This window comes from Filicampus tigris, chromosome 18 (assembly GCF_054856515.1).
Source record: "Filicampus tigris isolate MCC_2025a chromosome 18, RoL_Ftig_1.0, whole genome shotgun sequence".
Taxonomy (NCBI): Eukaryota; Metazoa; Chordata; class Actinopteri; order Syngnathiformes; family Syngnathidae; genus Filicampus; species Filicampus tigris.
Genome location: NC_141234.1, coordinates 2,481,849 through 2,508,530, shown reverse-complemented (window position 1 = coordinate 2,508,530; position 26,682 = coordinate 2,481,849). Strand labels below are relative to the sequence as shown.

General features: G+C 44.2%; 2 protein-coding genes across 13 annotated transcripts in view; both read left to right on the top strand.

Moving 5' to 3' along the window:
• The first annotated feature begins 438 nt into the window (after nt 1-438).
• atp1a3a (ATPase Na+/K+ transporting subunit alpha 3a) lies at nt 439-18,187 on the top strand. Of its 3 annotated transcripts, none has more exons than XM_086014939.1 (23): nt 439-691; nt 7,800-7,913; nt 8,211-8,270; nt 8,394-8,597; nt 9,255-9,368; nt 9,443-9,577; nt 9,662-9,779; nt 10,110-10,198; nt 10,262-10,441; nt 11,595-11,793; nt 12,207-12,451; nt 12,536-12,728; nt 12,985-13,160; nt 13,241-13,377; nt 13,475-13,625; nt 13,706-13,874; nt 13,943-14,097; nt 14,248-14,371; nt 14,439-14,584; nt 14,988-15,118; nt 15,498-15,599; nt 15,846-15,937; nt 16,085-18,187. In XM_086014939.1, exons 1-23 carry the CDS (start codon nt 686-688, stop codon nt 16,111-16,113), a joined length of 3,069 nt encoding a protein of 1,022 aa, XP_085871065.1. In that variant the 5' UTR covers nt 439-685; the 3' UTR covers nt 16,114-18,187. The 3 variants fall into 3 exon arrangements, with proteins under 3 accessions (XP_085871065.1, XP_085871064.1, XP_085871066.1); XM_086014938.1 differs by lacking the exon at nt 439-691 and adding an exon at nt 3,272-3,376; XM_086014940.1 differs by lacking the exon at nt 439-691 and adding an exon at nt 4,818-4,993.
• Nucleotides 18,188-18,980: 793 nt separating this feature from the next.
• LOC147131938 (POU domain, class 2, transcription factor 2-like) overlaps nt 18,981-26,682 on the top strand; it is a 65,510-nt gene continuing 57,808 nt past the window's right edge. For 4 of the 10 annotated variants that reach the window (XR_015082229.1, XM_086015303.1, XM_086015297.1 and 1 more), the window contains exons 1-3: nt 20,544-21,851; nt 24,714-24,865; nt 25,501-25,675. The gene's annotated coding sequence lies outside the window, so the exon portion shown is untranslated. Of the gene's footprint in view, nt 19,195-20,543; nt 21,852-24,713; nt 24,866-25,340; nt 25,676-26,682 lie in introns of those variants that run through there. The other 6 variants (XM_086015298.1, XM_086015295.1, XM_086015296.1 and 3 more) reach the window with 6 other exon arrangements.

Sequence of the window (26,682 nt, the reverse complement as noted above, 5' to 3'; positions counted from 1 at the left end):
TATATATATATATATATATATATATATATATATATATATATATATATATATATATATATATATATATATATATATATATATATATATATATATATAGAGTAACGTTGTGTTGAGTTTTACTTGGGTCCTGCTACTCTAAAGTAACAGGACTCCTACTTAAGTCAAATGTTTAGCTAACTAGCCAATTATGCTTAGGCCAGTATTTTTTGTACGATATTTCAGCACAATGTGTGAGTACTATGCTATATAGTATATTTCCTCATTTTCTGTTGAAATTTCCATATTTATTTCGACATTATAGCTTAAAAAACAGGGTTCCAAATGATTTTCCTCACTAGTTTCCGTCTTTGCAAAAGCTGTTGCTCGGCTCTATTTGCTTCCGCGGAGTCTGGGGGTGGGGGGTGGTCGGGTGTGGTCGTGCAGCTCCGCGGAAGGACACGACATCCGAACATCTGCGTGGCTCTACTTTCTTCAGCGGCATCATTTGCGAGGAGGAAGAAGACAGCAGCGATTTTGACTCTTCTGCTGATATTTTAATTTTTAACACTTCTTCATGACGCTCTTTCTGTCTCTTTAGGGTGGTTGCCGACAAGCGAAGGGAGACATTTTTTCTTCGCCCACCTGACGAGCTTTTTTTAAGCGGACAAGTGCACCTGTTCGAACCGAACCTGCAAGGAAAGCCAAAATGGGGGTAAGAACGTACCATACGTGTTCAAAACAACAAGAACAACAACAACAAATAGCTTGTCGTTTATTTTTATTTCTGCGGTGCTCTTTCGCCTACCCGTTATTTGTGATTCAATCCGCAACAGCCAGTTGCGGAGTACCGGAGTAACGCGTTACCTTAAGGGCACATATTAATCACGAGCAAACGTTAATGCCCAAACACAGTCCCGATTTGCAGCAGGTGGTGACTGGGAGATGATTACGTGTAAAACCACCCCAGCCCCCCAATACCCCCCCCCCTCACCTCCCGAGATTCTAGTAATGAATAGCAACAACACATTGAAAATTGAAGAAAAGCCACTCGCCATTAATTCGGCAGACGCCATTTAGTCAAAGTGTGTGATGACAGATTGGAGGCTTGCAGCCATTCGTCTGTCATCCCTCCATTTAAAGCATTTCTCTTTATATAATATGCTCACTGTCCAGGTGTATTTGGATGAGGGTTGTGACTCCCATGATGACAAAATGGGTGTCCTAAAAGTTACATTTATGATCTCATTTCCAATTAATGATCATCAAGTCGCAAAGAAATATGAACAAAAGCAAATCCACAGCGCATATCAAAACGGTCCTTGATTTCTCACCATGTTCTATGTAGCCTCCATCACTGGTGGCAATGGTGCTTCAGACCGTTGACTTTGCTCGATATTTTTAATACAACCACACCGAAAGAAATTGAAAGGAGTGATGTCATGTGAGCAAGCTGGCCAGGACAATGGGCCATCCTTTCCAATCCAGCTGTCAGGAATTGTTTAGAGATCTACAAACATGTAGTTTGTAGTGTGTGGTGGTGAAATGGACAAATGAATACAAGCTTTTATAGCCGCTGAGAGCACATCTATCTTTATCGGACAGTTTTTTTTTGGTTTTTTTTGGGCTGCAATGTCTCTCCCAAACCCCTCACACTTGTGTAAGTTATTTGAGTTTTTGTTATATGTTTTAATTATATATCATTAGAGCAGGGCATTTTACTAGAAAGTGTGCGTTATTCGTCATCCGTCTGCAGCGTGGGTACCCTTCCGTGGTCCGTCATTTGCCTTTTTTTCCGGGGCAGAAAAAATTGTACCCGTCCATCCGCCTCTAATTTTAAACGGCCGTCCATCAGTGACGGACCGGTCCGTCACATAGACGGAATGCCCAGCTCTGTATATCATATTATGTCATTATTATCACCAAGCTTAGTGAAGATGAGGGGGCGTCAAAATGTCTCCCTCACTTGTTGAAAATGGAATCGGAATGACCTACGCGTTCATATGAGGCCTCTGTAACTTCCGCTAACAACCCAGGCTAAAACTAAGCAACACACTCTAGTCATTGGGGTATGAATGATCTCAATCGTACCACCTCTGCCTCAATTTGAGCCAGGAAAAGCCCTGAACACTTACTGGAATGGTATGTTCTACCAGTGGACATTCCAAACTGTTATCGCAGTAATATTTGTCATGTATAGTCACGATAGACTCCGGCCCCGTTAGCGCCACGCCAGCACGCAGTGTAGCGAGTGTCCCGTTGCATTCGTTCCTTCTAATGAAGTGCGATTGGTAGGAGCCTCGCCTCCTTACTGGATTCGAGTGGGCGGGAGGCGGCGAGCTGGAATCGTGGGATGAGAGAGCATTCAGGCCATCCTGGAGAAGTTGTGCCGCTCTCTCACGCTTTGTCCGCGAGCTTGCTCGAGGCTAATTTAAAAGAGCATGACACTGAATGTGTGTGATTTTCTTTTTTTTTTTTTTTGTACTCTGGAGGAGGAGGCGAGGGTGCAGGGGGTGCAAAACGGGAGGCGGGGCGGGATTGACAAGGCATCTGAGGTCAATCAATCGGGAATCCACTGATGATGAGACAGGCGATAGTCAGTTCGGGATTGGCGTTCCCGGTTGGAAGAGAGAGGACGGCAAACGACTGAGCAGACGCCGAGTCACCTTGAGGAGGATTGTGGGAAAACGAGTGTGGAGGCATCGAGGAATGCTGCGGGGGGGAAAAAAACATGACAGATGAACACATTCAGATGGACTGTTAGGAATCAGGTGGAATGATTTTGAAAAACAATCTAAAGCGATTTTTTTTGTTTTTGTTTTTCCTCAATATTAAAATTGCGATTTAATATGTAATTATTTTTTCACGGTCCTCTTCCCATTTATTTTTTACAAACACAATCAATAAATTCATCTGTATTACAATAAACTCTCAGATTTATTATACATAAATGTTTTGTTCTTATAGATTAGGTTAATGCTACAAATAAAGGCAAATGAACCGTGAATTAAAATGAAAAAAACATACCAACTTTGACTTTCATCCATCCACTTGGTTTTGATGAATACTTAAACCTACTCCATACCATATTTGAATGTGAAATATTTTAAAGAAATTCCTTGATTTAGAAAAAAAAGTTAAAGAACCACTAGCCCAAAGTACATGGTGAGTTTGTCATTTTTTTGTACAAGCTCGAATGTGTAGTGAGAACAGATAAGGTAATCCCCTATACAGTGTCCTCAATGCATCCCACAATGCATCTTGCATTGTGCAATGCAACATAGCCCATGATGCAGTGCGCCCAAACAGAAAGAACAAAGGAAAGAAAATGGCTGACGGAGACCGAGAAGCGGAGCCGTGGGAGCCGTCATATACGTTGAGGCGCGAAAATATCTTCAATGTCAGTTGAGAAACACTTCACAACACGGAGGGACCTCAAGTCATTGTTTGTATGACTTTTGTCAAAGACGTGTCGTAATTATGCCACAGCAATGGCAAATTTAGTGCTGTAAAAACTACCGTCCATCCAACTGATGAGTGAGCTATGTGATCCGCGAGATAAAAAATCCTTCATAGTGATCAAAGTGGAGGGAATGAGTAAATGATTCCGAGCACAGCCGTGGCGGAGGTAATGAAGAGGATGGAGGCTCCCCATCATGCGATTGGTGTGCCAACCAATCGCCGCCAAAGACGAATGGCGTGATATTTCATGCAGGAGCTCTTGTTAATGAGATGTCACTGTCCCGCCTTTTATTCATTCCAGAACAAATTATCGTATCTGGCGCGGATATGGAGTCGCCGTGAAACGCTGGCAGCCGCCATGTTGCACCGTAACCGTACAAACATGAAGCAGCATAGTAGTGATTAGTAAGTGATCGTACGTTCAGTTTCATTCAACTGGCCGAAACAGGATTACTTATTTCCTAAAAATAATGTATCTTGTGTTTATCCATCTGTGCCAGAGACATGTGACAGGCAGAACAATGAAATCCACTAGATGGCAGAAGGTACAATTCACCTGGTCTTCATACAGCAAAATGATTATGATCAATTATAGGGCCCGACCGATATGGATTTTTGTGATGCTGATTGAGATTTTGCAGGATAAAATTCAAATAACAGTTTAATTGCATGAATAATTAAAAAAAAAAAGAGAGAGAGAGAACTATAATTTTGTTTTTGGTTCCGTAACACTTACGTATGAATATAATATAATATAAAGGTATGAATTACAGACAGATATTTAACTTTTACAATACTTTGTCCTTTCGTTTTAGTTTAACTCTACAACGGAGAGAATGTCTTATTTAAGGTTTTTTTGTGGGTGTTGGAGGATGTTTGATCTTCATTTTCATTGTGTCTTATGTTATAATGTGTGAATGGGTAAAAATAAACATCAACAAAAAAACATTTAACCAATTTTACCAGAGGTACTATCGGTCGATTAAATGATTTGATGCCTTAATCAGTTGCCTTTACTCTGGTATTCTCTATCTTTTTCTGAAACATTTGTCAGTTAGATTTCGAAAGTATGTACTTTGGCTCAATGTAGGTCGGGAAACATCGCTAACGTGCAGATTCAGCCGAGTGCACCAACCAAAGATGTCAGTTCATAGTCCATTTGAACTCGGTCGGTCGCTAAGAAAAACAGCATTAGCATGAAGTGCCTTTTATCTTTTTATCTTAAGGCACTGCGTGCAGCTCGTTTCATTTTTTTTTTTTTTTTTTTTTTTTTTTTTGATGTGTTCATGTCGTCTTTGCAGCACATCATCATCATCATTCCTCATCTTTGTGGAGACACTTTATGCGGCCACAAAGACGTGTTAACGCTTGAGCTAGCGTAGTGGATTCGTGTCACTCATTCATTCTGTAACAAATACATTTTGATATTTGCTAACACGTTAAGAGCAAAGTGGATATTTAAAAAGCGTTAACCGTCGTCGGAACGCGCGGCAAGGTTAAACACATGAAACGTTTGATCCAGATTTGATCCACATTCGGCAGCTGCTATGATCAGGTCTGAGCTCGCTCTGCTTTGTTGTACTTTGTGACCTGAATTAGCAGTTCAGAGTAACATGCAGTTCAGTACAAACCTGTTAATAAGCATGTTAGCTAAAAAAAAATATAAAAAAGCACAATTGCCTAAGTCATTTTGAAATTAATCTCATAATATCAACATAAAACACCATCTGCTTGCTAAAAACTGATTTTCTTTGTATATTGTTAGGCTTCTAGGTCATGTTAATCTGCAAACGTGAAATCCAGGCAACTGGGCCGTTCTTTTGAATGTTTTGTTTTTCTTGTTTTCCGAAATCATTGAAAAAATGACCTACCAGACTTATGTCAAGCTTCTAAATTTTTTAAGTTTCCTTATATTGGATCTCTTGTAAGATGAGGTCATGAGCATTCACAAGATGCTTTTTATTTATTTATTTACTCATTGTGCATGTTGCGTAATTTATCATTATTTCATCCATATCTAGTTTCCATCGGAGTAGGAGCGCGGGAGTTTTTAATCGATGAAAACGCGGCACTGCGAGCTCGCTCACTCGCTCCGCCAGTGCGCCGTGACGTCGGGCCTTAGCGACGTTTCCATAGACTTGCGTTACATAACACACTTCAGCACAAGGTACATCATTTAAAAAAAAAAATAAAAATATTCCAGCACCCCCTCTCCTCTTGGTCGTCCACCTCGAACTATTTGAAATTCCCCTGTGGATTGGAGGTTGCTTGGAAACATGAGAATCACCAGCAACTGCCACTTTCTTGGCCACTAATCATCGCAGACGTTCATCTGCGGCTGTGTGTCATGTTTAAACACCACGAACGCAGTCGTCTTCGCCATCATCGTTCGGCCTTGTGATTAGACGCGAGTAGACTAAAGTCGACAAGCAGATGGGCGTTCCGCAGGGAAATGAACGTAAATGAAGAGGTGGGATGGTGAAGGGGGGTGGGTGTGAAGCCATGGATTATGGAGGACCCCAGCCCGCCCGCCCGCCCTCCCTCCTACAGAGAACAGTTTCTAGGTCGACTGCTCCACTGATCTGTGTGTAATCCGTGACTTGTGTGTGTGTGACAGCAACATCGACAATCCACCAATCAGAACCAACCACCCGCTGCTCGGCAATCTCAACTGGATGATGACGTCAGATATTGACTTGTCTGAATTGTATACAATATATGTGATTGTCTTCTGTGACCCACTGTTCGTCACCGATCGCATAGTTTTCCGTCACGTGATCGATTTTCGCTTGTCCGCAGATCTGGAGGATAAACTAGGCTTGAAACTGAAAGACCAGTGGACCAGATTATCTTTGATTTGTCTTTGTTAGGGATCGGTATCGGGCCGATACCAGCCTTATTTTAAGGTATCGGGTTCCGATACCAGCCACCAATACTTCAGGCAAAAAAGTCAGACATTGAGCAGGTCCTCCTTGGCAATAGATGGCGCTATACTGCATCAGTTTGACGCATCAGAGAATCATAATAGACGTCAAAAAGAAATGTCTTCGTTCACAATTTTGGCATAGCTTTTGAATATAGAATAACGATAAGGCAGTAAAACTCTGCTTGCTCCGTTGGGGACAAATTAAGGAGCTTCACACTTGAGTGTTGCTAAAGCTAAGTGACGACACGCGTTGCAATTCACAGAAACACCCGAAATTGACTCTTCGCCATTTATCGCCGCACAGGATGTGAACCATTGTCGTTTTTAACACTTCCCAATCGGCGTGCCAGGAGAATTAGTACGAGTACACGAGAGAGGAATTTGGCACGCCTTATAAATGGAAGCTAATGCAACGGTGGCAATTAAAACATAACAGTACCACATTACATGAAAACGTCAATTATGCACTTTAGCCTATTAAATCTTTGCAAATGGTCGATTTTAATCAGCACTATTGATGAGCCTCGTTAGTGCTAAATTGCAACAGTAGCAGATAGGATCTCCACAAAAGCGGCGCTTGCGTTCTCTCGGCTCCTTTGCTTGTTCGAAATGATCACATTACGCTCATTTGTGATTTATTTGCCCGGACTCTTGTGATTGAAATTTCTGATTAAAATGCAAATGAGTCCACGGTCATGCTCGACTGCAAACCGTCCTGCGTGCAAAATTACGACTTGGTAGGAGCAGTGCGGGGTGGACACTGCGAATAAAGTGAATGGAGCTCTCGGGCTGACTGGATTATTGTTGTTCACTGGGTTGATCTGCCGATGTAGTAAACAGCTGTAATCTGCTGGACGCATGCATGACAGATGGCACACGCACACACACACACACACACACTGAAACAATTCGCGACTCTTCATCGTAGGTCTTTAAATTGCGATGTCGTTCATGCTTGCACCTCTGAAGCAGGTGAAGGGCACATTGAGGTCAGACTCAATTTGGTAGCTGCCCTAACAGTCTGCCATCAAAGCAATGTTTTGAACTCTAATAAAACTGTCCATTTTTGTAAGGCTGTCCACAAGACAGACCGGTGTTGAATAAATGAAAAAAATATCCCACAATGACAACATGAAAAAAATGACTCGAGGAAGTTTTAATTGCCCAATTGATAACCAATCAAGCAGCCGATTCATTTTTAAAAATTTATTGATTAAAGTATTTTTTGGGGGGTCCCTTAACACAAGCGACAATAAAGATGTGAAATACAGGCAGAACATTTGACTGTTTTACAATACTACTTTGTCCTTTAGTATTTTTACTCCAGAGAGAAAAATCAGCAAAATCTGTCCATTCTTTGCTGATTGTAAAAGAGCATGTTTAACGTTCTGTTTTCTGCTGTCTGTAATCAAGCTTGTCTCGCTCTCCTCGACAGTATGGACGGTCGGACAGCTACCGCGTGGCCACCACGCAGGACAAGGACGAGAAGGAGTCGCCCAAGAAGAAAGGAGGCAAGGGAATGGATGACCTCAAGAAGGAAGTCCCTATCGTAAGTCTGCCGTCAGTATCTCCAGATCGTGAGCACGGTGCATCCCGTAACGTGTGGTAGCACACAGGTGCTCGTGCGCAAAATAATTACGGCCTTGGTACAATTCAGTTGTATTTTACTTTGAAGTTCAATACACTGGCGGTAAATTGTACTTTCTACCATCCGGCGGAAGAGCTTCTAATTGTTGTGCCTGTCAGTACGTGTCATCGTCATACATGGATGAACAAAGATATGACCCTTCACATTGGAGTATAATGTGGGAAAAGCTCACCAATTGTTTCGATTTGAACTCTGTAGACAGAGCACAAAATGTCCGTGGAGGAAGTTTGCAGGAAATACAACACTGACATCGTCCAGGTGAGTTCACGTCACGAGACACTAAACGCGTGCTAGTCTCTAGATTCCCTAAAAGGAAATGAAATTTGTATCTCAAGGCACCACTGAATTTGCACGGCTTGACATTTTCGGTGCCCTGCCCAGGGTTTGACCAACGCAAGGGCTGCGGAGTACTTGGCCCGAGACGGCCTCAACGCCCTGACCCCGCCGCCCACCACCCCGGAGTGGGTCAAGTTCTGTCGCCAGCTGTTTGGCGGCTTCTCCGTCCTGCTGTGGATCGGCGCCATCCTCTGCTTCCTGGCCTACGCCATCCAGGCGGCCACGGAGGACGAGCCCGCCGGGGATAACGTGAGTGCGGGATTTCCAAACTGCACAACAATGCAGGCTTGTGGTTGGGTAATGTGCTGAGTTGCCAGCAGCTGCTCCCCATGGGGAAGATCATGTGGGAGGCAGCGCTTTGTGAACAAAGCGGCAGCGGCGGGTCATGTGCTGCCAAGGGAGGGCGTTTGACTCCTGCTATTTGTCACGGCCTCCTTAGCGGGGGCCGTTCAAAGGTCACGGAGCGTATGCTGGACTGAGGCCTAACCGCTACGACACACGCAGAACCAGTGGAAAAATGTGGTCCATCTCACAGGGCAAATTGATCATGGCTCATGTTGTGTCCACGATATAACCCAAAACGGCCGGTTGAATCTGACAGTATTAGCCATTTTAAAATCATGAGTAATCGGCCCCAAAAAAATCAGCTTTTTTTTGTAATTTTAGCATATTATAAAGACGACATTCAAATATTTTCCCCTAAAATATTTTCCCCTAAAAATAATTGGCGACAATTAGCTGACATTTGTTGTAAAGTAGGTCAAATTTGTGTAAAACAGCCAAATGTTCTGCCTGAAATTCATATTTTTATGGTTGTAAGCGTTTGGCGGAGCAAAAATGTTAACTTGAGCTTCAACCAAAAGATTTGTACTGCCATACAACCGAGGACCTCCTTGTATTTTCCAGTTGTACCTCGGTATCGTGTTGTCGGCTGTGGTCATCATCACCGGCTGCTTCTCCTACTTTCAAGAAGCCAAGAGCTCCAAGATCATGGAGTCCTTCAAGAACATGGTCCCCCAGGTACGACGCACGTCAGCGGATGGCTCGAAAAAGGTGGAGGAAGTAATTGTCCCGCTTCCCCGTGTGTTCCCTAGCAAGCTCTGGTGATCCGCGAAGGGGAGAAGATGCAGATCAACGCTGAGCAGGTGGTGGCCGGAGACCTGGTGGAGGTGAAGGGGGGGGACCGGATCCCCGCCGACCTCCGCATCATCTCTTCTCACGGCTGCAAGGTGATGACACAACGCCATCCAGCACCGAACGCCCCACTTGTGGCGTCAAGTTGAATCCTCACCTTGGCCTTACGTTGGCTGCAGGTGGACAACTCCTCCCTGACTGGTGAATCGGAGCCTCAGACCAGGTCGCCAGACTGCACCCATGAAAATCCTCTGGAGACCCGCAACATCGCCTTCTTCTCCACAAACTGTGTTGAGGGTAAGACCACCGTTTTGTGGGCAAAGTACGGAGTTGACATTGTCTCCCGTGTGCTTGTGTGGGTTTTCTGAAGCCGCTCCGGCTTCCTCCCACATTACTATTCGTTATTTATTTAGCACGATGATTCTCAAAGTGTGGTAGTGGTAAGCTGGTTCCCTCTAGTGCTACACTAATGATTCACTGCCAGACAAATAACTCAGAGATGGCTTTTTTTTTTTTTTTTTTTTTTTTTGGATGCAGGAATAAAGAATAGTCTCTGTCGCCCTCTTGTGGTCGCATCTTTGCATTACATTGCCTGACAACCGCCCTGTCCGCCCATCCTTTGTCCAGGCACAGCTCGCGGCATCGTGGTGTGCACGGGCGATCGCACCGTGATGGGCCGCATCGCCACCCTCACCTCGGGCCTGGAGACCGGCAAGGTGAGCCAGCCGCTTAGTTACACACCGTGTGAGGACGTCATCATCTCATCTCCCGACCTGCAGACGCCCATCGCCAAGGAGATCGAGCACTTCATCCACATCATCACCGGCGTGGCCGTCTTCCTGGGCGTCACCTTCTTCATCCTGTCGCTGGTGCTGGGGTACTCCTGGCTGGAGGCCGTCATCTTCCTCATCGGCATCATCGTCGCCAACGTGCCAGAAGGCCTGCTGGCCACCGTCACTGTGAGAAAAGCTCCCTTTTTTTTTTCAGTAAATTCTGATTTTAATGACTTTTTTTTTCCTCCCACTTTGCCTATATAAAATGCAAATGACAATGACATAATTCAAAACGTTTGCTTTCCCTCAATCTCTTTGAAACTTTATCCCATAATTAACTTGCATCCACAGAAATAAAAACATTTTTTTTCTCTGCACTTGATGTGAAAATAAGTGCTTCCTCTTGGAAAAGTGTCCCGCGACCCTTAATAAATTAACTTTTAAAACATATTTTAGTCAACTCAACTCAATTTTACGTGATGGAGCATTTTAAGGAACAACCGAAACTGAGAATAAAACATGAAACAATCAAAAACATTAAATCAGTAGCAAAAGTTCAAAAAGCAATGCAAAGAAATGAAGCACTCATGTTGTCTCTTTCTTAGCAGAAATTAGTCCCTTATTTGGAAAAATAGTCACTAGAACTGTCAGCAAAGTCACTAACCATGGCGACCAAATTGCTAAATTGTCAACACTGACTCAGCAGCCATGTTGTTGGTCCAAGCAGTGCACATCAGCAAAGATGCACTTTAAACTATGAAAAGCATTTGAAAAAAAAAACAAATCATCCTGACAAATGGAAAGCCTTAAATGGATATTATAATCAGCCCGCATGTTTGTATCGACTTTGTGTGTGAGCTTCACCTCTCTCTGTGCTTGTTGTTTCAGTGCCGTGCGCTTTTGGTGCGTGTTCTTGTGCTTTGTGTATGTCAAGTGTTGTTGCGTACCTTTGTGTCTCTCTCTTTCAGGCCAGTCACGTCCGTTCTCCGTCTGCAGTGACATCGACTAGCTCATGTAATTTGGCTAACAGTTGTTCATGCATTAGTTGTGTTTGGCCCTCGCAACTCGCCGTAGTTGTGCATCGTGATAACTTAACGCACCGCCACCGTGCCTGAGCGCTTTACTCACTGCTGCCCGGCCTGTGAAAGATGCTTTGACTTTTAAGTGCATTTTGCTATGGGGCGGAGGGGCTTGTTTGGCGGGGAGCTAGGATGGACACCTCCAGGTTTGTCCCAAGTTTTTTTGCGGTGTGTTTCCCAGCTGCCTGGAGGTGCTCCATCTGTTGAGTAAAAGAATCCCCAAAGAGGCTGACGCCGATTTTCTGCTGCTGGCCCGGTAGGTGTGTCTCACTCTAACTGCTAAGCGAATGGCCCGCAAGAACTGCCTGGTGAAGAACCTGGAGGCGGTGGAGACGCTGGGTTCCACCTCCACCATCTGCTCGGACAAGACGGGCACCCTGACCCAGAACAGGATGACGGTGGCCCACATGTGGTTTGACAACCAGATTCACGAGGCCGACACCACCGAGGACCAGTCAGGTAAGGGATGGACTTAGAATCAGAATAGCTTGATTGTCATCAACGACTATTCAGAACGGGAGTCCACCTTTTATAGTGTGCCCTGTTTCCCCCAGATGAACAGAAAAACATAATGGAGGGGGAGGGGGAAAAAAAACCAAACAACAACCCCAGACTGAGCTCCTGCAAAGATGATTTGGAAAAGCAAACTGAGCAACTGTTGTGTTTGTAAATGCTTGTAGGTGTTGTGTCTTTGCTCGTGTGAAGCACATTGAGTTGAGGAGAGGAGGCCATCGATAAGAGACCGATGGATAGATGCCGCAGAAACCTCTTTTGCCTGGAGATGATGCTGTGCAGTAAATGCAGTGGATTGTCCATGGCCGTCTTTCTACAAAACGAGGAACAAGAGTCACATTGTCGTCCCGTCTCCTCAGGCTCGTCCTTCGACAAGAGCTCCACGACTTGGGTGTCCCTGGCCCGCATCGCCGCGCTGTGCAACCGCGCTGTGTTCAAGGCCGGCCAGGAGTCGTTGCCCATCCTCAAGCGCGAGGTAGCCGGCGACGCCTCCGAGTCGGCGTTGCTCAAGTGCATCGAGCTGTCTTGCGGCACTGTCAAGAGCATGAGGGACAAGAACAAGAAGGTGGCTGAGATACCCTTCAACTCCACCAACAAGTATCAGGTTCGCGCAGCCCGGCCGCACCTTTACCGCCCGCAATGTTAGGTGCATGTGCTAATGGCACTTTGTACCCTTCTCTGTCGCTAGCTCTCCATTCACGAGAGCGAAGACGAGTCGGACAAACGCTACCTGCTGGTGATGAAGGGAGCCCCCGAGAGGATCCTGGACCGCTGCTCCACCATCATGTTGCAGGGCCGCGAGCAGCCCATGGACGACGAGATGAAAGAGGCCTTCCAGAACGCTTACTTGGAACTGGGAGGCCTTGGGGAGAGAGTGCTGGGTAAAGATTGACGTTTCCTGACATTGAGCCGACGCACAAATTTTACTTGAGGGAAAACTTGGGCAATCCAAGAAAACAACTTTCCAGTCTCTCTAAGCGCCTTGGCCCTCGCTCGCCACTTTACATTGGAGCAGGTTGCAAAATTTCAACCTGGCAATTTGTTTTTTTTCCAAATGCACAGAAAAGTTGGAAAGGAATTAGGCTGTTTATGGCATGACTCCTTCTTGTGACTGGTCGTCTTCTTTGATCCCGCCAGGCTTCTGCCACCTCTTCCTCCCGGAGGAGTCTTACCCAAAAGGCTTTGCCTTTGACACGGACGACGTCAACTTCCAGACGGACAACCTTTGCTTCGTGGGCCTCATGTCCATGATCGACCCGCCCCGCGCCGCCGTCCCCGATGCTGTGGGCAAGTGTCGCTCCGCTGGCATTAAGGTGTGGGGGGGGGGGGGCAACCGCTTTGGTCTTGACTCTTGCACCTCTTCACTTTGCCTCACTAGTTTCTTCTCCTTCAGGTCATCATGGTGACAGGTGATCATCCAATCACAGCCAAGGCCATCGCCAAGGGCGTGGGCATCATCTCCGAGGGCAACGAGACGGTAGAAGACATCGCCGCGCGCCTCAACATCCCCGTGAGTCAGGTGAACCCCAGGTGAGAGACGCCCCCCCCCCCCCCCCCCCCCCCCCCCCGCGTACGGCCACATGCACTCCCAAGCGTTTCTTGCAATGGTCCCGATGTGCCGCCGTAGGGACGCCAAAGCCTGCGTCATCCACGGAACAGACCTGAAGGACCTCGACCAGGACCAGATGGACGACATTTTAAGGAACCACACAGAGATCGTCTTTGCCAGAACCTCGCCTCAGCAGAAGCTCATCATCGTAGAAGGCTGCCAGAGACAGGTACGCTGTAGACTGTGTAGCCCAGAAAAAAAAAAAAAAACGTCACCGAAATTATCACAGAACTGTTTCCTTGTTGCCAGGGTGCCATCGTGGCCGTGACGGGCGACGGCGTCAACGACTCTCCCGCCCTCAAAAAGGCCGACATCGGCGTCGCCATGGGAATCTCTGGCTCGGATGTATCCAAACAAGCCGCCGACATGATCCTGCTGGACGACAACTTTGCGTCTATCGTCACGGGCGTGGAGGAAGGTGAGTGGAATGTGGCAACGGAGGAGAGCCGGGATGTGACCTGACTTTTTTTTTTTTTTACCCGGCAGGCCGCCTCATCTTTGACAACCTGAAGAAGTCCATCGCCTACACGCTCACCAGCAACATCCCCGAGATCACCCCCTTCCTCTTCTTCATCCTGGTCAACATCCCGCTCCCTCTGGGAACAATCACCATCCTCTGCATCGACCTGGGCACGGACATGGTGAGTACGGCTATGTGGTTTTTGATGCACTCTTTCTTCCGTAACAAAAGTGTCCTGAACATGTTGGATGAGACCTAGCAGTTTTGGCGCCGTATTGACCGTATTACTATCAGTAATATGAAAAAAAAAATGCCACTTTTACGTGGTCAGGTGCCAGCCATCTCGCTGGCGTACGAGGCAGCGGAAAGCGACATCATGAAGCGTCAGCCCAGGAACCCGATGAGAGACAAACTGGTCAACGAGAGGCTCATCAGCATCGCCTACGGACAGATTGGTGGGTGGCTTGTTTTTCATGACCCGCGCCTGGCCTCTGGTCGCCTGATGTGCGGCCGTGTCTTCAGGTATGATCCAAGCTCTTGGCGGCTTCTTCGCCTACTTCGTCATCATGGCGGAAAACGGCTTCCGGCCCTCCGTGCTGATGGGAATTCGCCTCAACTGGGACGACCGCTCCAACAACGACCTGGAGGACAGCTACGGCCAACAATGGGTACGAGCCACGGAGGAGCTGAACATTATTATTTGGTGAAAGCTGACAAATTGAAAAAGGTTCCTCAATTTTCATTTGTCATGACATCTCTTGCATTTATTCAACTGATTCAAACCCAATCCAAGTTAAACATATTTATTAACTAATCTACAGAACATTTGTCCATATGCTCCTAGTGCCAATATTTTTCAATATTCCTCATCTCCCTGACCAAATTCCCAAAGACATATGATTGACCTCCCTCCGCATTTCTTTAAAAAAAAAAAAAAAATCAAAAACTAAAATCTGCCATCCTATATTTTGACATTTCAATATATTATTCTACAGTATTTCCTCAATTCAGCTTCACCTCCTTCCAAAAATGTCATTCTCCGGTTCTACATCAATATTTGAAATTTCACAGACGTACGAGCAGCGCAAGATCGTGGAGTTCACGTGCCACACGGCTTTCTTCGTCAGCATCGTGGTGGTGCAGTGGGCCGACGTCATCATCTGCAAGACCAGACGCAACTCTGTCTTCCAGCAGGGCATGAGGTCTGTCCATTCCCATTTCCAATAGTCAAATTTACAACCAGCATACAGAGCAGCGTAACGGAACTCAGTTGTTGCCCTCTCGTCTTTTCTGCCACTTGTACTTTCCATTAGCAGCCACTAGGTGGAGGCAAAGCGCGTACTTTCATAACACAGTCCATTGATTAGGTACAACTGCTCAAGCTAAAGCCACCTAACAAAACCAGAACTTTCCAAAGACATCTTGCTCAGATTGTCGGAGAGTGTTAGTATTAGTATTATTAAGCAGTTGTTTATTATTGTGCTTGTCTTTTCGAGCGAGGCTCATTTGGCCAGCGTCTGGCTCTGTCCCACACTGATCTCCTCCTGTTTTCCAGCCTTGATGGGTTTACTTTCCCCGCAGGAACAAGATTTTGATCTTCGGCCTGTTTGAGGAAACGGCCCTCGCCGCCTTCCTGTCCTACTGCCCTGGCATGGACGTGGCGCTGCGGATGTACCCGCTCAAGTAAGAGAAGCATCCAGCTCTCTGGAAGCAATTGCTGCTTTCACACACGCTGGATGCTAAACACTAGAGACGGGAAATGTTTACTCCTTGTTCTAAGTCACAACTGGCTTTGAAACACTGACCTACTTAGTTGTGGCCATCTTGTCCATGTGTCAATTATGTAGGTGTTATACTGCCACCTGGTGGCCAATGTAAATGGGTGTTGAAGCATGAAATCATGATGCACAAACTGTTTTCACTTTTTAGGGCCAGCTGGTGGTTTTGCGCCTTCCCGTACAGTTTCCTCATCTTTGTTTACGATGAGATCCGAAAGCTCATCTTGCGCCGAAACCCTGGAGGTAAGCACTCACACATATACACACATCTCTCGGGCTCGGCGATTTATCCTTTTGTTTATTTGCCCTACGCGAATCGAATGGTCCGAAAATGTGCTGACAGTCTCTGTTTTCTTCTTCTTTTTCGTCTTCTTCTTGTGGTGTGTTCAGGTTGGGTGGAAAAGGAGACATACTATTAAATTATCAAAACATCACAAATGTCTCATCCGTCCCCCTACCCTCTCTCACCCCTCCACCTCCCATTTTGTCTCACCCGCCTTCCTCCCCCACTCCTTTTGTCAAGCCACGCCCCTCGTCCCCCGCCGGCCTCTCCCACGCTGTCAGCTGATTGGCTTGCACATTACAAATGCACGTGCTAGACCACAATGTGGCGTCCATTGTTGTTGTTTACATTTAGACAAGTGCACGTTGCCATGGTAACGAGCTGGCGATGTTTACACTTCTGCCATCTTCTTCATCACCAACAAAAAAAGAAAAAACACACACACACCAAGATGGCGCCGGGACCAACGACGGGGAGAGAGAGAGGATGTTGCGAACACACGCGCATCCTCTCCGTCGCTTTTTTTTTTTCCGACTCTCAGCTCGAAACTGCCAACCGCCGCCATTGTGCCGATGCTTGTTGCCATGGCGCCCGAAGTTGCCGCCGTTGCCGCTTTCCCAACTCCGCTGTCGCATCGCGCCGCTTGTCAGAGATCCAGAGCGAGGGTTGGGCACCTTCTCTTTTTGTTTGTTTGTTTGTTTGTTTCCAGCTTGGGCAGAATGGTGACGTGATAGAGCGGTTTGCACGTCTGCCTCACAGTGCTGACGTTTGGGGTTCGAACCTCCTCTTCCTCCCTGTCCCCCACCTTACCCCCTCTCCCGGATCGGTCACTTCCTCTTGCGCCACCTTTCCACAGTGTTCAATCTGCTTGTTTTTTAACAGATGACTGACTGGCTGTTGTTGTTTTTTAAAATATTTTTATTTGTGAGCGAGTGTAAGAGCTGTTTGTTTTCAATGGCACGTGACGAAGCACACTGTCTCTCCCTCCTCTTCCTCCTCAGCCCTCGATCTTCGCCCCACGCGCCCCCACCCGTCTTATGTGTTGATGCTTGTCTTGTTTGTGAACGCCGTGCGACACCCGCCGTCCTCGTGAAATACCCCGGGGTGGGCAAACGTTGGCGCTCGAGGGACGCATTTGATTTTTGAAACAGGACAGCTGGGTCGGCTAATTTGTAGATGAGTTTAAAAAAAAAAAAAGTTGGTAAAATGTTTTTTTGTTTTTGTTTTTTTTTGTTCAAATAAGAATTATTGTATTCAGTTATCTCATGAAGCAAATTTTTTAAAAGTCTATACATCAATCTGTACAAATGCTTGTTTTACCATTTTAATATTTAGTCACTCAATTAACCGCTTATTTAATCAGCTAAGTTGCATGACAAAAGACGAAATACATTTTAATTTAAAAAAGTTCAATGAATGGAATCAAAATAAAAATGTTCATATTTTCACTGTTTTTATAGCTTTGCTTAGTTTTAAGTAATGAACCCATTTTGCATAAATTGTTTTAAAAAGTTTAAAAAATAGCTTGTTTATTTTAGTAAATATATTTTATTATTTCAATTCAACCTAAAAATAGAAAACACATTTTAGGAAAATGCAGTTGTGCGCACAAGTTAACATACACTGCCATTTTTTAGCAAATGTGTACCATTCTTGAAAGAAAATGAGTGATCAAACTTTTTTAATGGAATTCAAATTCACTACTGCAAAGCATTTTAGAATAGCACAATCATTAAACAAAACATAGCAATAAAAATGAGTAATGACATGCTTGTCATATCGTCACCAAAATTGCCAAGGTTTCACAAATCCTGCCAGGATGGTCTCACCTAACTTATGAGACCAACTGCACAGCTAAATGAATGCAGCAAATGTTACAGGCGAGCCACACTTTGCCCACCCCCGCCGCAAAACCCCTTTCTCGTCTCCTCCCCCTGTTATCGATTAAAAAAATAATACATAAAAAAGTTCCAATTTTCGTGTATCTTGGGGAAAAAGAGATTTCTCTCCCGATTTCATGGTTTTAATCGGTGAAGCTAGGAAATGACTTCAATTTGTGGAAACGGCAGATAAAAAAAAAAAAAAAAAAAAAAAAACAACGTACAAAGAAATAAAATGGAAGATATCTCTTTTTTTTCCACTTGGCTCTACATTTTGTTTTTGTGTCATGAAAATGGAAATAAACAAACGCTGTGAACAGTTGTTACTGACGTCTGCGGTATCCTAGCATTGATTTCTTCTGTTTTTTTTTGGTTTTTTTAAAATTTTCTTTTCTTTTCTCAAACATTCGCAAACACACTTGAGTGTCTTTCACCTCTCATAAGACTTTACATCCGGGCGGAGGAAACTTTCTACTGATCAACAAATGAATGTTTAGTCTTGATGTGAAGAGACTGGCCTCCCAAAACTCTCCTTCCTCTGTATGCTTGTCATTACATCTGTGGGTGAGTACACGACTCTTTACATGAATGAAAAAAGTGATTTTTAGAAATGAAGTCAAAGGGAAACGTATTATCTTATTCTCAACTTATTATATAATTATCATATCACAATATAAAATCAATAATCAAAGCCCAAAGATGTAAATTGTGAAATGAATGTAGAGTCGCGGATGACATCTCAACAAATATAAAACGTGCTGCCATCTAGTGGTTGGCAGTGAAATTACACCCAACATAAGCGAGAGTTAGACTAAAATAGTTACTCACTTTAAAAAAAAAAGAGAGAAAAAGCTGGAGGGAGAGAATTACTGTATTTTTTAAAAAAAATAAAAGAGCACAAAAAAAATCACCCAAAAAAATCTGCAATGATATAAGACTACACCCAGTTAGTATCATGACTACTGCTAGTGTTGATATTTAGTAAGTAATAGCTCTTAAATATCATCTATCATCTTTTCCATTCGCTATGTCGTAAAACCCTTGAGACCAGCAGAATAAAATCAATCCTAATTTTTGAAAGTATTTCCTCGACTCGCCCAAGGATCAACTTGTCCCGCACCATATCACATGTCTGACTTCTTACCCGGGTGTGTTGTCATCAGGGCGGAGTCTTGAAGTGCGTGCGCGTGCGCGTGCACGTGCGTGCGGATGGCCAACGGCCTGGACCGGGGAGTCTTGTAAGTGAGCAGAAAGAAAGCGCTGGCGAGAGTTGAGAGTTCACCTTGAGTCGAGGTGTTAAAAGGCACCGTGAAAACAAGCAAGAGAGGCAGCTTCAGGTTGGACACTTTCACTTCACACCGCTTCTCTGCCTGCCTGCCTGCCTGCCTGCCTGCCTGCGTGCGTGCGTGCGTGCGTGCGTGTTTCATGAATACCATTACAAGGCTCACGGAGCAAGTGAGTGGTGCTGCGCACACCTCTAAGTGAGGACATAGGTCACCTCTTCTGTCTTGATTCCTCCCTCTTGTTCTACGCACACACACACACACACACGCTTCATTCTGGACTCGCGCACACTTTGTGGCGCGGAGGCACCGCAAGGTCGCAGTGTGTCAATTCTTATCTCCATGGTGACCGAAGCCATCATGAATGATTAGGTAACAATAACAAGACTCCAAAGCCATTCAAGTTGAATAGAAAGAATCGTCACGAAAATTTGGGGGGGGAAAAAAAAAAACCCAGTAAAGATTCAAATCCTCGGGTGCTGAATCGTGAGTATGCACTTTATGCACTTCTATGTACATTCATACCAAAATTATATAGATTTGAGGGGGGGAAAAATGATTTCAAAATGTCCTTTAAGCTAAAACTGAAGGCGTCACAGCGCTACAACTCAGGGATTTACTGTATACATTTCTGTATTTTACCATTTGTCGAAATGTGCACAAATGAAGGAAATTGAAGCGATTTGCTTCCACTCTTGACAGAGTTAGAATAAGAACAATTTTAAAATATCCAATTTGAAAGTCGAAATTAAAGGCACACACAAACGTCACGAAAACACCTTTACACACATACCGCTCTCAATCTCCCACCTATCTGATTACACACAAACACACACACACACACACACACACACACACACACACACACACGTCTTTCCATCTCCTACCTCCTCTAAAACCTTTTCCTCTCTGCTACAAACACACATGCGCCTTCTTTTTTTTTTTTTTTTTTTTTTTGTCAAGACCCCCCCAGCCCCCCGCCTCCTCCCAGTAATCTGGCTGGCCCGTGGCCTCCTCTCTCTCGCTCCACTGTTCTGTGTGATAGAATATCGATCGCTTCGCCTCGCCTTGGCGGGGAGGGGGGCTGTGGTGTGTGCGTCTCTGTCTGTGTGTGTGTGTGTGTGTGCGCGGTGGTCAGACGAGCTCCATCCAAGGTTGTTACCACGGCAACGGCGGGATGGGTCAGGGGGTTGCCATGGCGCCTAGGTCGCCGGGTCATGGGGAGGGGTCCTGGAGGGCTCGGGGTGTGTGTGTTAATAGTGAATGAGGTGGGTGGGGGCAGGGGAGGGGTGATGAGACAGAGGTGTCCACTTGTGCTCTTTTCATTTTATTTTTTTCATCAAACTGTCGAACACACTAAAAGTCAGACGATAATAATATTGGCAATAATGTTAGATAATTAGTATACAGTAATGACTTGCTAACGGACTTATTAACAAGTGATCACAAATTCTATTTTTTTTTTTTTTTTTTTTTACATTTTTAAGAATTATTATTATCATTGTGTTCGTACTTTGCTTATGAGTGAAGTCAGTTAAATGAAAAGCAAATCTCGATAAATATGAATTTTAAAAAAACAAACAGTAAGTTGGTCTTCATGATTTTTTTATTTTAAAAGGCATCAGGTGAATTATATAAATGTCACTCATATTTGCTAGCAGTAATATTGTTATGCATAATGTGAGTGATGTGTTTCAAGTCAAGTGGCTTCATTTTTGTGGTCATATTTTATAGATCTGTTGGTTTAAAAAAAATATATATATATATCAGTGTAGCTATATTATCTTAACATTAATAAATGTTGTAAGCAAAATGTTTAAATGTGCCATTATCAAAGGGACGACATTTCTGTGTTGTGAGTTTTTTAAAAACTGTCCAAAAATAACAACACATTTACTACATTTATGAATCCACATTAGAGTTCATAATGGATACAACAAAAATGAGTCTATGAAATGAATAAACATTCGTATCGACAGCAGTATGCCAAATCTTCATCTCGTGTTCATGTTTCATAAATTTGACTGCCCAAAAAATACTTTTTTTATTTTTTTATTTTGGAAGCCAGTATAGTAAATATTATCTTGAGATCAATGATTATATTCATTCCTACAATGTCCACAAAATGACTCCAAAGTTTTTGCACTCCATTAATTCATTCACATTAGAGTGCATCGTAGATGAAGACAAAATCTACATAGACTGAAGACATATTTATAGGCGTTTGAATTGTTCCATTTGGAAATAAAATAAATACAAATGCATATTATTAGAAATAGTCTCGTTTATAAGTATATTTCCATTTTTTGTGAATTAATTCATTGACAGTCACAGGGTCACATTATTGTTTGTTTAAAATATGTATACGGTAACTGTATTTGTGCTTGAATAGGAACGAGAAGCAGATTCCTGCCATATTCCTCCCACACGCTGTGTCATCCGGCCACTAGGGGGCAGGCTCGGCTCTCCTGCATGCCCAAGTGTGACTGTAATCAACAAAACCAACCAGTTGAAAGCCTTTTTGATCTTCTCACGTTGTCCAACTTTGCTGTTTTGTGAGCAAGCGCGGGCTGTTGCGGCCGCTCGGACGCCAGCGCAACAGGTGGGATGGGACCCGGATCACCTCGTGGCCTTCTGTCATGTCGCCGTGGCAACAGCGAAGATGCTCCTAGGCGGGAAACTGTCGTGAAAGACGAGTATCGATTTAAAAGGTGAGACGCTGGAAGAGAAGAGGCGCAATTTGTGGGAATGCACGCACACACAAACACGCACGCGTGCCTTGCTGACGGCTCCACGACGACGCAACTTTGGCCATCCTCCATTCCGTGTCGTCTTTGCTTCTCCTTTCCTTTTTTTTCATTGTCAACTGTCTTTCTTTGCTTCATTTCATTTAGGTCCTTTTCCTTCCTTTTTTGTCCTTACTACTTATTTTCTTCTTTTTTGGGGGTTCTTTTCCTTCTTCCCTGATCCCTTTCTCTCCTTTTGCTTTTCTTTGCCTTTGTTTTCCTTCATTTCTTTCTTGCAATTTGCCTCTTTTCATTCTTGTCCCTTTTCTTTTGCTTTGTCACCTTCCTTTTTGTCCTTTACCCATTCTGTCTTTGCTTTAGCTTTTTTCATTTTTCCTTCTTTTCTTTCTTGTCCTTGTTTACCCTCTTTTCTTTGTTCTTTTTCTGTGCCCATGTTCACTTCTTTTCCTTCTCTTTTGTCACGCTTTACTTTCCCTCTTTTCTTCGCTTTTTTTTTTTTTTTTTTTTTTAATTCATTTCAGTTGTCTCGACTAATCTTTCTTTCTTCCAATGATTTCTCTTTTCCTTCAAATCCTTGCTTTCCTCCCTTCTCCCATCCTCTTTTCTTTGCGGGCTGCAAGAGTCCAGATGGGCCGCGGCTCCTTTACTTCTCCGGGGGGGCCTGGCCGCACGTGCCGAGGACACGGGGGGTGGGGGGGGTCCTCGCGCTATTTAATTTAGGACACCCGCCCGCCTTCTCCGTCGTCGTCCTCCTCCTCCTCCTCCTTCTCCTTCCTCTTCCTTTTCCCTCACGCTTTTGTTTGTTTGTGCTCGGCCTCTTCAGATTCCTCGTGTGCACCTCGCGTCATCACATCCTTTAACCTTTTGGTTTTCTCATCCTCGCTTCATCTCATCCTCTCATGCGCTCATCCTCTCATTCTCTCATCGACCCTTTTCTCCTCTCATTGAGTCGTCCGTCCACTCATTAGCGCATCTTCCATTGCTCCCATTCTCTTCACTCATTTTCACATGGTCTCGTCCCGCGGCCAGAGGTCCTCTCGTCCACGTCTCCTCTTGCCCTCACATCCGCTCCTCCTCCTTGTCTTCCTGTTCTTTTATTTTTTTATTTTTCATCCGCGCCATCTCATCATCTGGCCTCCTCCTCATCCACTGACACAAAAGTCATCACGGATGTCACGGCAGCGCGCGGATTTAATTTCAACATGGAGGATGCAATGCAAAATTTCACACAATGGGAAGGAAAAAGGTGTCTATGATCTAGAGCAACAGCAGTTTGATCGAAGCAAGCTGAAACATTTAAGCACATCTGTTTGTGTATTTTTCAATGTGAGAGCTCTTACACAATTGCCTGACACAATCTTTGAAACTCCTGCACCTGGATGCAACGTTTTAAAAGAATTGTCAATCAAATATATGTTGAGCTGCACCGCGTCACAACGAGAGTGTCTCTATTACTTTAGTGAGCTTTTTTTTCCCTCTTACGTGCACCTGAGGAAGTATGTGGTACATGTATGTCACTTTAGAATTTATGCTGGTTTTTAATCATTTCCAAAGGGAGAATAAATTGTAAATTATTTATGATTGTTCAAATATGAATAGATTTGTCATTTTACTGTGATCCAAATTTGTCACAGTCATTTTTAATCATCTGAACAATTCAATGAATGTTTTGTTTTTTCCTATCGTCCACAATTGTATTGTTGCTTTTATTCTCGATTTCTTTTTTTTTTTTTTGTGTGTGTCATTATGTAAAATATATGCCAATCTCATTTGCATACACGGCGTTGAGATTCCCACGCGCGTGGGTTCCGTGAGTGCCGTCTGACAGTAATTGTTCTCGAATGACGACTTTATTTAATGATCTGCCCGGTGCGGAAATCGATGCGGACAAGACTTGAGTTCATTATGACAAATCAATTAAAGGGCTGAGGGGCTGCGGTGACGTCACAGGCTTTCCATTCATGGGCCTTTCTGGACACGCACGAACCTGGCCATCGATCCACGAGCGCGCGCGCACGCGCAGCGTCTACTGCGAACGCTGCACGTGGACTTCACCTGCTTCTTATTATGTTGTTTAATATTAGACATGAACTGTTGTGAGATTTATCGTCGATTGATCATGTTTATCCTATGCGTGTTGGTGACGCTTAAGGCGCTAAATCAGCAGGTCAACGCACGCAACGTGCAGTTGAACGCCGCAAAATAAAAGGCACAATTTTACTCACTGACAATCGAGCACATTTTAAGCAAACGTTTGCCTCGTTTATGTAATGTTTTGTATGCATGCATTTGAGCCGCTTTTTTAACGATACTTTCGCAACCTCGGTGATCACATCAATTTGCAAATATTAATTTCACTAAATTAATTCACCAGAAAAAAAGAGCAACCATTTTTAATCCAAACACGAGTGGTTGTTACAATTAATAATTGAATGTGTGAGATTTTTTTAAATGGATCTACAACATGTATGATAATTTAAACTTTTAGATTTTTCATTTTCTAGATAATTATTTTTTCTTAATACTATAGACTCTACAGTGACAATTAAAACGCAAATAACTGCCAGGTGTGCATATACAGTACCGTATCATATATTAAGAGAGAGAAAATAAAAACTAATGAACTAAATGTGTCTTTTTCTTCAATTTGTCTGACTCAAAGGCCACGGTTTCCTGCGCACAGTGTGTATTCTAAAATTATAAACTCAACAAAGTGCTTCTTTTAATTAAAAAACGAACAAGAACATAACAGCAACATAATTGTGTCTGCAGTGCTGACATGCTGGATTTCTTTTAATTTTATTGTATTGATTTTCGTCCCCCCAGCTTGCTCGGGCGAGGATGACCCCGCCGCCGTCAGAGGTCAGACAGGCCAGTCTGCCATTACCGCCATGCGCCCTTCCTCTTCTCACATCATCCATCCATCTTCCATCCATCCATTCATTCACCCATCCATCCTCACCCCAAGCGAGCACCAGGTGAGGCCGGCTCGGCTTAATCACGTCCCGGCCTCAGAAAGCCTCGAAGCCCAGCCGCACACTTTGGCCATAACGATAGCATGCTTTGGAAGGCATTAGCCGATAGTCTCTGCCGTCGCTAATTAGTAGCAAAATGAGCAACACAATAAGAATTGACTCCCTTCAACTGTATGTATTGCTCATTTGTGGCTTGAGGTGAAAAGATCTCACCGTCACGCTTCTTAAAGTGAAATAACTTTAGCATGTTTTTAAGCGAGGCTAGCCACATCATTTAGCCTGTACCAAGTACATAGTATCGTCTGTCAGCGCATTTGTGTTTTTAACTACACTTAGGAACCAAGTAAGCAAAACGAGGGCAGTGTAGTGACATTTGAAAGTCATTTGTGGCTTTAAATATGTTAAACAGCTTATAGTGTTTGTTTTTTAACTCCCGTGAAGTTATGTTTAAAGTTTTTTTTTTTTTTTTAATTTTCAGAGAACAGAAGCATAATCTCATGAAGCCACATTTGGCCAATCACTATCAAGGTTATTTATGTCCATAAGTGTCACATTTTTACGGTAATTAGCTTGACTGATCTCTGTCACATTTAAAAAGGAATAAGTGAGTCATTGCAGAAATGCGTGTTGTTTCGCAGTGTGCAGCCAGCCAGGTTGTTTAATAGCATCTCTTCCGTGGCTAATAAGGATCACGAGTGTCTGCTGGCTGATAAGCGGCACAGCCCTGCTGATGCTGCCTTCCCTCCCCAAACGCCCTCATAACCCCACCACCACCACCACCATCACTGTGGACCACATGAACTGATAACCGCTGTAAGTATGATGCTTTTCTTGCTTGCTTGCTCTTTTGTGTGTGCCATTTTTTTTGAACGGGGACGGTATCACAATCGCGTCCGCGAAAAATAAGAGCAATTGGACTTTTATGGGTCGTCCAGCACGTTTCACCTTAAATCCAAACGGCTTCTTGAGTTGTAAATCTTTGCTGAAGAGGGAGAGCTCAAGACTGAGCTGTTCGTTTGTATTTAAAAAAAAATCAGGGCTATTGCTTTTGCGAGGACAATAATGGCCAAACTCTGGACAGAAAGGACCACCGCTTTGAGAGCGGTGCAAAGCAAGCCATCGAGGGCAAACTACAGTAGAGAGGCCCACGCCAAACACTTTCTATCGCTCATCGGCATGTGCTGGCATCCCTCAAATATTGATTCACACCATGGCCACTAATGAGACGTTTGCCATCAGGCAGGTAAACAACCGTTAAATATGCAAGATGGTCATCCGCCTGGCAACTACCACAACAACTCTCCTGTCAACACCCCCAGACATAAATAAAACTCTCAACCAACCAACTAACCGATCGACCAATAAACTGACCGACCAGCCAAACCAATTATCCAGCCATTGAATAATCAACTAACCAACCAGTCATCTGACCAGAGGACCAACCAGCCAATCAAGTGACTAAATAACAAACGAAATAATCAATTGACAGCTAACCACCTAACTAATCAGCCAAACTGCCAACCACACACGTCTAATCAATTCGCCAACCAAGCATTTAAACGACCAACGTACCAAACCAACTAAGCAATCAACAAATGTCTAAACCAGCCAACCAGTCAACCAACTGATTCATTGATCGGTTGATTTACCAAAGCAACCAATCAAGCAGCCAGCCAAAAAAACAATCACCCAATCAATTCACTAAACAACTGACAAACCACCCAACTAAACCTGCCAAACCAACGAGTGAATTACCTATTCAACTAACTAACCAACCGACCAACTAGTCAATTGATCAACTTTCCAAACCCACACACCAA